Source organism: Lissotriton helveticus, chromosome 9 (genome assembly GCF_964261635.1).
Source record: "Lissotriton helveticus chromosome 9, aLisHel1.1, whole genome shotgun sequence".
Taxonomy (NCBI): domain Eukaryota; kingdom Metazoa; phylum Chordata; class Amphibia; order Caudata; family Salamandridae; genus Lissotriton; species Lissotriton helveticus.
In genome coordinates, this window is record NC_136070.1 from 923500352 (window position 1) to 923513168 (window position 12817).

The 12817-nt window shown below is 43.5% G+C and overlaps 1 protein-coding gene across 4 annotated transcripts in view; it reads right to left on the reverse strand.

Annotated features, from left to right (window-relative positions):
• The window catches only part of LOC144782007 (transmembrane protein 87A-like), a 416501-nt gene that overhangs the window by 121640 nt on the left and 282044 nt on the right, over positions 1–12817 (reverse strand). For all 4 annotated transcript variants that reach the window (XM_078661114.1, XM_078661113.1, XM_078661112.1 and 1 more), the window contains one exon: positions 3893–3986. In XM_078661114.1, coding sequence (XP_078517240.1) covers positions 3893–3986 — 94 coding nt within the window. The remainder of the gene's footprint in view (positions 1–3892; positions 3987–12817) is intronic.

Sequence of the window (12817 nt, forward strand, 5' to 3'; positions counted from 1 at the left end):
TCCCCAGCAACAGGGTTCTGAACAAAACTATTTCAGAGCCCAAGAAACACATTTATTTGCTCAATCCATTAATCGTCAGAACAGCCCAGCTTTCATGTCTGCATATCTTGTACAATTTTCACACTTGTGTTGAAAACTAGATAGCTCAAAAGTTTGAAGAAAAATAGTCCACAACGTCTAAAGAACATGCCTATAAGTAGTCACCTGTGATTTGACACCATCTTCAGAATGTGTTATTGAGCTATTGTGTGAGATCAGCTCAAAACGTGTCACAAATGTTTCAAACAGGCTATGCTGGTAAGAAAACATGCCCCAGGCTTCAACGATCGGCTCATCTGGAACTAGTGGGCCATAATCATGGCAGTCTATTATATATTCAACCTCTTTGTCCCGTGCACTTTGTAGCACAGTGGTTGAACGCTCAAGAATGTCCTGCAGTAATTAAAACAAAGCTGTCTTGAGGGAACACTGTTTTATCAGTGCTCAGTATTCGGTTATCAGAAATATTTTCCCAGCAATTGAAAGCTTATGCAACACATCACTTAACACCATCAAAAGCATTGACAACATTTATGCTAGAGGGCACAATAGGTGGTAATTTTCGCTCAGGCCTGTAGCAGTCGAACTTTGAACTTTTAGCATATTTTGGGGCAGACAGTGCTAAAGAATATCCAGGATTATATTTCAAGACAGGGGCATGAAAACAACGCTCATGTTAGTGGGAAACTGGGTGGCTGGGTATGAGCAGGAAGGTAGGCTTACTGGATCATGAGTCATCCTGGAGGAGGATCGAGAGTCGCATTGGGAGAAGGATCGAGAGCTATCCCTGGGAGAAGGACTGAAGTCATCCTTGGGAGGAGCTCGGGAGTCAGGCCTGGGAAAAGGATCGGGAGTCAGGCCTGGGAGAAGGATCGGGAGTCAGGCCTGGGAGAAGGATCGGGAGTCAGGCCTGGGAGAAGGATCGGGAGTCAGGCCTGGGAGAAGGATCGGGAGTCAGGCCTGGGAGAAGGATCGGGAGTCAGGCCTGGGAGAAGGATCGGGAGTCAGGCCTGGGAGAAGGATCGGGAGTCAGGCCTGGGAGAAGGATCGGGAGTCAGGCCTGGGAGAAGGATCGGGAGTCAGGCCTGGGAGAAGGATCGGGAGTCAGGCCTGGGAGAAGGATCGGGAGTCAGGCCTGGGAGAAGGATCGGGAGTCAGGCCTGGGAGAAGGATCGGGAGTCAGGCCTGGGAGATGGATCGGGAGTCAGGCCTGGGAGATGGATCGGGAGTCATGCCTGGGAGATGGATCGGGAGTCATGCCTGGGAGATGGATCGGGAGTCATGCCTGGGAGATGGATCGGGAGTCATGCCTGGGAGATGGATCGGGAGTCATGCCTGGGAGATGGATCGGGAGTCATGCCTGGGAGATGGATCGGGAGTCATGCCTGGGAGATGGATCGGGAGTCATGCCTGGGAGAAGGATCGGGAGTCATGCCTGGGAGAAGGATCGGGAGTTGTCCCGAAAGGAGGATCGGAAGTCGTCCAGAGGGATACTTACTCAGCAAGGATGGTGGGAAAATGGAATCAGATAATCAGAGGGTAAGAGTTCACGGCCTAAGAGTCACTGGCAGGTAGCAGTGAGATGGTGGTGAGGTGCAAACTTGTTTGTGCACTAGATTATTTCTCCCCTCAAAGGATTTGCAGACATGAAAGACCTACTTCTCTCTTGTTGGGACTATGAAGCACATCATACCGTAGAAAAATAGCCATTTTTGTTTTTGTTCCGCTTAGATTGGGAAACAAAGGAAGGATCACAACAAAGTGTTTATGCAACCATGTTCACAAACACACTTAACTCCCCTTTCCAATGATACCTATGCAGGTCGTGACTTCTACTACAAGATAAGGGCTAGGCACAATGGTCAGTAATGGTGGAAGAACTTGGACCTGGTGTTTACTTGTTACCTAAAGCAAATAGCAATGAGCTTGTCAGAAGGACATTCTGTTACTCTATACAGTTCTTTGTAGGGCTAACCATGACTCAAATGAGGAGTCCTGTTGGGTTCCAGAAGACTAGCATTACAACTTACTCCATTTTGGACTGAAGGAAGACAGATTTTAGATCTAATGAGCAGATGTCAGTGCCAACATCTTTGATTGGAGCAACTGATGGAAAAAAGTGCAAAAATACGATGGATTTAGGCCCAGATCCTTGTACTGGGGTGAATGTATGACATTGTTCTACATTCTGTCCATCAACTGTGTTTTTTGCAATTTTCCCCCGAGTGGGCTGGGTATGCTCAGACGTGAGTCCCAGGCTCTCCACACCACTGGAGTCAAGCTATCCAGGCTGATGAAGGCCGATAGCCAGAAACCGGTCCTTGGATGCTTGATTCCGTCTGGGAAAGACATGGCTTGGTAGTTCGGACTGGACTGTTCCCATGAGGCACAGGGTCAGAGCTGATTTGCATATAGCCAGTGTCTAACCCAGGGTGGTGTGGAGTGCAAAAAAACGATGGATTTAGGCCCAGATCCTTGTACTGGGGTGAATGTATGACATTGTTCTACATTCTGTCCATCAACTGTGTTTTTTGCAATTTTCACCCCGAGTGGGCTGGGTATGCTCAGACGTGAGTCCCAGGCTCTCCACACCACTGGAGTCAAGCTATCCAGGCTGATGAAGGCTGATAGCCAGAAACCGGTCCTTGGATGCTTGATTCCGGTTTGGGAAAGACATGGCTTGGTAGTTCGGACTGGACTGTTCCCATGAGGCACAGGGTCAGAGCTGATTTGCATATAGCCAGTGTCTAACCCAGGGTGGTGTGGAGTGCAAAAAAACGATGGATTTAGGCCCAGATCCTTGTACTGGGGTGAATGTATGACATTGTTCTACATTCTGTACATCAACTGTGTTTTTTGCAAAAATCTACTTTGTGGCCACAGATTTCTGGCTACTTAAAACACAGAAAATCCAATCTATGTCTTCCATCCGGGATCAATGTACCAAGATTCTCTTTATGACGAATATTGGTAATTCTACTATCCTATTCCTTACGTTATTTGACTTTGTTTCACCCTTTTGATGGAAAAGGGAAGGGGATAGTAGACATTCTTTGAACCCTTGCCTTCGCCTTTCTCCCTAAAATATCCTACTGCTGCCCTTCTGAGGAGAATATTTCCCTATAGAAAAACATGGATGGTATCACTAACAAAACTGGTTTGTGCTACTTGACCAAACTAAGCCTTTGGGGAATCTGTATGTAAATACAACCTTGGCACTCAATTTCACACACTCTAATTAAAAGGGAAAATGTTCTTAGTGCCCTCCACTTTTAAACTCTTGACTGTGGTTATCCAGCCATGACATTTTTGAAATTGAAATAATTTTAGTTGAAAATTAAAAGAAGTTGTTTGATGATTTATGATTTGAATATTATACAGTAAATTGGAAGAGGACTGTCGCCTTGCCTTTGATAACAAAGACTTTCTGAAGTTAAACATATCTTACTAATAGATTACAACCACATTAGTTTTCATCCACTGAAAATGTAGGGTTACAATCATTAACAGTGCCACCATAAGCACAGGAGTTTCACTGGAACCTTTGACTCCTAAATTGAATGCCATGGTGGGCAGAACATTAACAATGGCATATTGTTGAAATGCACTTTGGTGTTCCAATCACCTTCTGAAGAGTTCCAGTAACAGACACGTTTGACTCTGTACCATTTCTCGAAAGGCTATAATTTGACGAGGCATGTTGTGTGTATGAAAAATTAAAACAGCAACATTTCATGCACAAGATTTCCATATAACTGTCACCAAATTGATTGGTTTCAATTGCACTGAGGGCACTTTTTGGCTACACAAAGTCTGTGTCCAAATACTTAAACTTTCAAGTTTCGCTTCTTACCGATTTCACCCGGAGGATTCCCTCAATGATAGAGAATAAAAGGTAAAGCATCCCCACACCCAGCACTCTGTTCAGAAGGACTCCAAGCCGTGGCCTGCAGAAGAAAAAACACATGAATTCATAACATATCCTACACTCTTCTTTTCTCAAACATCATATCACCATGTGGTACATTTTCCCTTCCACTGGGCACATCACAGTGCATCAATATTTTTATTCTCTGAAGAGGTTTAATTTACTTAAACTGAATTTAAAATAAAAATCGGATTGACAAATTCATAATTACTGGACTAGGACTGACAGTGTATTTAAAAAGGTCAAATTCACAAATTTGACTTTCTATCCATCCAAAGTAAGTTGTTTAAACAAAGAGAGCTGAAACTATATTAGAATATTTTAAACATTTGATAACTGTGCAATTATTTTCTATTAAGGGAAAATGTAATTATTCAGTATAATCTCTTAAACAAGTTCTAATTCGTTTCTTAATTTCACCAACATATAACATGATTGAGCATTCCAAGATGTTCTGCACATGATTGGCAGTTACTGTCCTCGATTTCCTTTCCATCACAGAGACCAGCAATAGCTACTAGGAGGTTAGTTGAACATATAGCTCCATTTTCTGTATAGTTTATGTGGCTTACTATTTCAGTTATGTATTTCTTCCCCCTTCCAAACTTTCCAACTTCTCATGGTTTAGCCAATTGACCACAGTCAGTGGTACTTTTGACTGCCAATTGTAAACTAAAGGGCATGTTTGTGAAAGGATGCTTAGTTGGGGATTCATGAACAAATTACAGCAAATTTGAAAGACTGCACAATTTCCAGCTTTGAAATTAATTTTGGAGAATAACAATGTGAACTGTGGCAATGTAGGAGAGAGGCTACAAGAAGATTCATGCTGCACTTATTAATTATTTTTTCTCTATATTGATAGCCATTGAAATGCATAAGGGCAGCATTACACTGACTCCCTAGAAATCCCCACAGCTTATCATGTACTGATGATCCTGTGTCCATCTGCCAGCGTCTGGTGCATCCAAGGCTAGCTATAAACAAGTCTTTGCTACTACTTTACTCTCTTGCAGCAGTGCTAATCCCCGCTTCTGGAATTGCTCCGGGAGATGTTTTAGAAATTCTTTGACTGCTTCCCAGTGGCTGTGGGTGTAAAGAATGAGGAGTGCATTTGAGTTTGCGATTGTCCACTGTGTCGCAGCCCCTTTTTCGACTTTTTGGCCTAGTATTTCCACCCTCTTGCTCTCCTTCTCAGGAGGAGGGCCCGTGAATGTTGGTACGTTTGCCCTCTTCCTTATTGTGGCCACAATGATGGAGTCAGTCACTGCATTCTCCTTGATGTATGTCGGGGCTTTTGAGGAGTGTTTGTATTCCTCCTCAATTCTTGGTGTTACTGCCTTGCATAATGCTGGTTCCTTGAAAGCTTCTCTTCATTGATCCAGGATGTTTGGCAGCATGGGGAGGTATTGATTCCTGCTCTGGGATGGTAGAAGAGTCTCCAGGAGGAAGCAGGACTTGTCTTCTATTCTCGCTGTACCCTGTATCACTCTCCATGACTGCACTGTACATAGCAATGTTGTTGGGCGATGATGACCTCAAGGGGTATGTACCGATCGACTGCTCCAGGGAGGCCGCCTCGAGGTCTTGTCACTGTTTGTTGCAGCTTTCGGCGTCTTGGAAAATACCTTGGTCTTCCGTGTCTTCCTCATCATAGGGGAAATAACTCAGGTTCCCCTTCTTATGGTCAGGGGTTGCCAGACGCTCAAGCTCGCCGTGCTCTTCGTCCACTCCTACAGGCTTCAACAGAATCCTGCATTTCCTCATCGCAGCATCAAAATCTTTTTCTTTTGAAATTTTGCTGCCATTTCTGCCTTGATTGATCTTTTCGTCCTCACAATTTTGAGAGTTTGATCTTCGACGTCTATGGTTTTCAGCAGCCTTTTTCCTCAAATCCTGCATGGTTCAGACTCCTTGGCCTTTTACTCAAGCCCCTCACAGTTGCGGACTCCTTGGGCCTTTCCTTCTCTTCTTTGTCTTACGATGGCGACGCTGAAAGTTTTTCCGAGAGCCAATTGCCGTTGGTCCCTCATTTTCAGAGCCCGTCGTGCTTTGTCGCAGAGGCAGTATTATGTAGTTTTGAGTCAGAAATGTTTTGCCCTGTCCCCAAATGTTGCTTGGATGTAACATGGCTCTTCTTTTGAGGATCTCCCCACTCGCACTTCTTTGTTGACTGCTTGGTCTCTGCTTTGCCAATCTCCTCTATTTAGGCATCAGATCCCTCTACCTGTGCTACTTCAATCTCCTCAAAATTGTCCTCTTCCTCACTCGACAGTATGAGTTCTCTCAGCAACGAGTCTCCCTTCTTTTGCACCTGATTGCTTGTGTGGTGTTCTTGTCTTCGTTTTTACCTTGTTCTTTTGTCTTAGCCCTGAACTCAGAGCACACTTTGCAGGTTTTAGTATCATGGTCCCTCGGCAGAGGTTGCAAACCTTGTAGTTGTCTTTCCATGCAAATCTTCGGTGGCACTGGGGCAGAACCTAAAGGGTGCATTATCCATGTCCCTGTGCATTCTCAAACTGCCTGGTCAACAACTTACGCAGTCTCCAATGTCCTTCTGTCACATTTTTTTGTGTTTTTGGTGTTCTCACCTTCTGTTGATTGCTTTCTCTGTTTCTCTGATCAACGAACTGTAGGTTTGTGGAGAAACTTTTCTCTGCGCCTTCAGAGCTTCAGCAGTTGCTCCCAGAAGGAAGAAAAAATAATCTGAAGATGGCGAACACGCACTAAGGTTTCCGGGTGCATATCTGACATCACAGAAGGAGGGCACAACACTAAATGGCTACATACTATGCCCAACAACAACAACAAAAAGGAGAGGAAAAACGACTAACAAGAAGGATTCAGACTCAACCAGTAAAAGGTGGAATAATGCACTGCATGTGACTCCAGATAAGGATTCATGCTGCAAAACCAGACTTACTGAAATGCTTCCATGCCTATGGGTTCCAAACTAAAATACTCAATTTTGCCCACTGCCTATTTGACTTTAAAAGATGGAAAAATCCAACAGTTGAGAATAGATAAAGGTATTGTTTTATAAATAAAGAAACCATTATCCATCTAATCTGCTTATGCCCAGAGATGACATTTGCTAAAATTCCATCTGATCCAAGTAAACATCGCATATTGTCAATAGCAGGTGAGAAATGTTTTAATAGCAACTTAACTGGCAAGCGGGTTCGTTAAATGTATCACAATCCTAATAAAATTTAAGAAGCAAAATAGTATTGGGCAAGTGTAATTGCTACTGCAACATGGTTCCTTGGTAAAACTTTTTTGCACTAGCCGATTACCGTTAAGGTATAAATATCGTGCAGCTATCTGCAAAAATATGGATTGTAGAATCCGATTTTCTTTTTTTTCGTTTTACATATGTGAAAAATTCCAATATACCTATACACAACGTTTTTCAATAAATGTGCATTTTTGTAACAGTGCTTGGATTGTAACTAATCGACTTTTTAAACAGATTGAAATCTTTTGTGGAATGTAACAGGGATCCAGCCCCATGAGGCTGCACCCAGGGACGGACTGGCTGTAGTGGGCACCGGGCATTTACCCTGTGGGCCGCCAGGGTAGAAGCCAGATTTGGGCCCTTGGGGGCCGTTTTTGTTACAGGGCCGCTTTTGCAGCTAAGCTGCAATATCGGCCTCTGTAACAAAATCGTCCGAATCAGACCCAGGCAAACAGTTCGGCCGCACCCTCAAACCCCGGGGGGCCGACCGAGCACTTTGCCAGGGCGGGTTTTGGTTCCCAGTACGGCCCTGGCGGCACCAGTAGTAAGAGGCAGAACTTGATCTTAGATTAAGAAAAAAACGAATGAATTTCACTGAAAACAACAAGGGTTGAAGGGACACTAAATTTCGGGGCTAAAATAAGATATAAATTCATATTTAAAATCCGAAACAATAGTGAATTCACTATTTTTAGTTCAGTGAACTAAAACTTGTCCCCCTATCATGCACTGCTAATGACCTCACAAATTACATCACTCATGACATATTGAATTACATCACCGATAACATCACTTATGACATCATCCGGTCATTGAGATAGTTTGTGGACTAAGACAAATTCAAAAGGTGACACCTGTGCCCAATTTATTTTAATCACCAATCAAGAGGTAATAGACATAACCTTTGACCACATACTGGACACATAATATATGTATCAAATGATATGGGGGGGGGGTTACTTTTTTCTCTTTTCTTTTTTTTTTTACTGGCACTCATGCACCAACAAACAAAACGCCTCCACAGACTTTAATCCTAGAACACCCTCCCAAAAAAGAGTTTGTACTCAATTCATTGTAACAGAATCATGTTGTTAAAGACTTCACATAAACCAACATTTTAAGTGAAGAGATTGACAGGTATCTATTTGCCACTGATATGAAGCCTTCTATGAACAACCCTGCGTAGTTTGGTAAAATACACAATACACATTCCTAAAATGAGCAAACTCCAATGAAAATAAAATCTATAAAATGTTATATCAGCACAAGCTTTGGCTTCTATCAGATGTTTTAAAATGGGCTTTGACTTTAACCCACCAGCTAATTTAAAACATGCCTCAGCAACCCACATCAGGTGCACTCGACTTTTACCTTGTTTGACATGGAGTACTACTTGCACTCCAGACTTTACTAGTTTGTAAACGGTGCACAATATAATTTTCAATATGCAGAACCACACGCCTGCACGGCTTACAGAATTTACAATCTATGCACTTACCTGTGTGCACATAGTAATTCTATTCTGTCTAGGACTATAGGCTCTTTACTAACAGCTTTCTATTTTTAAACTGATCTAAGTTTATGGAGTTACATGAATAGCAGTAACATGAATGTCGTCTTTTGAGAGGTCATCATTGATGTAAACAATGATGTAATTTACCATGTCACAAGTGATGTAATATCCGCGGTCATAAGAAGTGCATGAGAATATTCAATTATAGTTAGTTCACTAAATAGATCTGGCAAATTTCAGCAGGTTTCTAATGCACAAGATCTTAGCCCGAAGGCTAGGCTCTGCTCCTCATTTTCTTTAATGTAAGAAAGTGGGTTCTTGGTTGGAAAGGATGGTGTTCCTTCTTGGGCAATAAGTCCACAACTGTCCATCTACTAGGCACCAAGTAACCGGTTGCAACATTTGACTCTCTCAGAGTGCAAAGGTAGCATTCCAGCTCGCACATACTACAGGTGTCGGAAGGTGCCACGTGGGTCTTGGATCTCACCTCGCAGTCCCCAACTATTGATATATTGTGGGTGTCCTGGGTAGGCACTAGGAAACCCATAGTAAAACAATCGCCATGTCCCTCTAGGAGTGCTGGGGAGTCGGTAAGTGCCTTGGGGCTCCCACGCGGACGATAATATTAAACAAGCATTGGCATATCCAAATAGGTCTCGCCTTTGGGACCTTATAAGTGTTCAGCCATGCAACAGTTGATGTTGCACCAAGGATATTGTGCTGGATAACTAAACACTTATAAGGTCCCAAAAGTGAGACCTATTGGCTATGTCAATGCTTGTTTCCGTTGCTGCTCAGTTATAAAGGTAAAAAACAATGAGGAATTCAACAAATTGGAGGCGCTTTACTTAGAGAACCTCTTTAACCTACACCAGAGTACTCCAACAAAGAACATGCCAATAGTAGAATTCGGTAAGATTTCACTTGGCAAATTGTGTGAGAGTCTGCTTTATTCTGCTCACATTATCTGAGTAAGGCTGGGAATAATGGAACAACATTGATTCGTTCTTTAATATGGGAGATAATTTCCACAAATGATCATGGAAATTTGCTTTGGTGCTAACAAAGTAACTCTGCTGCAATGAGCTTGATGGACTTTGGACTCGAGAATATGCTCTCAACTAATTTCGTAAAGATTGTAAAACATGGTATAGAAGCACAGTGTTTTAAGTATGATCAGTGCTTGAAATGGAAATATAGACGAGGATACGCACTATACCAGAGTACCTCTTTACTACATAAAGGTGTCAGTACCCTCCCATTGAAAGCTTTGGAACGCTTCTGAAGAGTACAGGTAATCGAAGTGCAGGTACTCAGTGCTATACAGTACCTGCCCACTTAAAGCACCGAGTGGGACTATAATTCTTCCCGGAGAACCAGTTTTGGGTTTATTCTTGTCCCCCCATATAACCTACCTAACCCCTCTGAAGAATTTGCCCTTAGGTTTCACATATGTAATGACTATGGACACTACCATTTTCACTACTCCACCTGTCATTTTTGCAGAGTGGTTTAAGACTCGTTAGATGTCTTTCTGGAATTTGTCTAAGTCTAATTACTACGAGGTCCATGTTTTTAAAGTCACATTATAATATGTTCTTCATATGTATGTTTGGGTTCTCATGCCTTTTACGTCGCCAAGGGTATTCCAGTCCATTTGTGTGCAAAATGTACTGATGTATTGTTTCCAATTTGCACCAATAGGGGGTGATGGTGACAAATGAAGGAATTTTAGGATGCACACGTAAGGGCACACTACTATGAAAAGATGCATTTGTGTTGCGTAATAGGGCATATTTTGTGTTCACCTTTTGTAAATATCACTATGAATTTTCGATTATTTTAATAATAATATGTTCAATACTGCAGACCGGAAACGTGTTTTCAGGTCTGCATTTGGAAAATATAGACATTACGCACTCTAAGTGTCTCTATTTGCTGCCAGTCAAGATGAACTAAGCCCAAAAGCTATGCATATCAGCAACACTTGGGAGTTTAAAAGGGCATAGGGTTTATAAATGAACCTGAAGTAGCTGCTCATGCGAGTATGGACCTCTACTGCAGGGAAAATAGTTTCAGATGAGAATATTGTTTTTTCATAGTATGTGGTTAGTGAGCACTAAAACAATGCACACTTATTAGCAAGTATACAAGCACCAGTTTAATACTTGTGGAAATACAAGTGGCTACTTAATTTTTCCATCGACCAAAAATAAATAGACTAAGAGGAGAAAACTAGAATATTGATTAAAACGAACTAAAAATTCAACAAAGTAAGCTGCATAAACCTGTGTTTCCTAGTTATGAGCCTTCGGTCATATCTGACAGCAGTTGCTTCTACTTGGTGGGGAGTTTGCCCCGTCCTCCCACGCTCCAAGTCGTTCTCGGTCATTATCACCTTATAACGCCACTTGGGATCTGGACGCCCTGGAGCCGTTATTTGGAAACCGATAACAATAGCGTGCTTTACCCTGCCCCACTGATCATTGGTCTCAAGAGGGGGGCATGTAATTGCCGAGAGCAGGCTGGGGTTGTGGCGGTGAGCGGTGGGGGAGAGGAGCTCGTGTCAAGGGTGAAAAGCAATTGCGGCAGAAGTGCATATGCGTTCAACAGGGCAGTAGATGTGTTCATACGAGTTAGGAAGGTGTGCCATCTCCGGTGTGAGCAGCAGTAGAAGCACGGGACTTCGTATAGATACACATTGTGATTTCGTTGCTACCAGAGTCCCTGGTTTGTGATCCGAGCTGCTGAGCAACGAGATTGTATCTCCAGACTGGGACCTGCCCTTCCCCCAGACTGCGCAGCTCCTCTGAAATCTGGGGGTTCCGTGGACAAGGGGTGCCCTCTGGAACAGCCACTGTCGAGGCGCTGCTTGCCCAAGCTTCAAGGCGCACTGTGCTAGGGCAGTGCCGGGAAACTGTGCAGGGCAGAGGAGGTAGCCCAAACGCCGCACAGCGCGTGAAAACGTGAAAGGATGTTTGACAGCAAGTTACACGTTCACTAACGGACACTAATTATACAAACTCTACACTGTTTGTGATGTGCTGCCTCGTAAACATCCACTGCATGAAGAAACTACGGTTTCCAGCAATTCCAAGGAGCTTTGTACGTGACTGTGGGGTGCACAAGACGCGCTCTGTGATGAGGGAGGGGGAGGGAGTGAGCGGCTGCGCTCGTAAAAAAAAATAAAATGGGAAAAGTGAAAGATGGGGTCACGCGCGCTGGCAAAGAAGCGATGCGTGCGTGACGGCAAAAGGAAACTAGTGGTGCGCACGCGGACGCAAAAGTGCTACCAAAGGCCACCAGCTTGCTATCACGCGCACAACGGGAAACAGTGCTTGGCAAAGAAGCGATGCGTGCGTGACGGCAAAAGGAAACTAGTGGTGCGCACGCGGACGCAAAAGTGCTACCAAAGGCCACCAGCTTGCTATCACGCGCACGACGGGAAACAGTGCTGTGCACGTGGAGCGCGCTTGTGTGCTTAATAGCAAGATGGTGGGCTTTGGTAGCACTTCCAAAAGCCACTGACTAAATGTCTCGGCCAGGCCAGCTCATGCACTGGATCAGGCCGAGACCTAAAAAGAAGGTGTGGGTGATTTGGTTCACCCACAAATAACTATAAAAAGAATAATAAATAAGCGGCAGGAGACGCTCATTTATTATTCACTGTTCCTTGCAAGGAGCACCCCATAATGTCCAGTAAGGGCTTTTCAGTAATATTTTTTTCATCCTGGTGGAGGCCCTAGAAGGGCAGGGGCATCAACAGCCATTTAAAAAAAATATATTCTGGAGAGCTGCAAGAAGCATAGCAGAAGCCCGCCAGCATAAAAAAAACAAAATAAGTCTCCTGGGTCATTGAATCCATGACCCCAGGAGCTCTTTCCATTTTTTCTTTTTTTAAAGCACTCCGAGATGGAGCTCGATGCTCTTCAGCTGGAGTGCAGAGACCCCTAGAGTTTTATTCTGTTGCTGCACTTTGTGGTCAGAAAAATGTTGGAGAAGACTCAAAAACAGGTTTCGTTTTCTCTTTTTTTTAAGATAAATGTGCTGTATTTGAAATATTTTGTAACAATCACTATTAGGAAATATTGCTATGTGA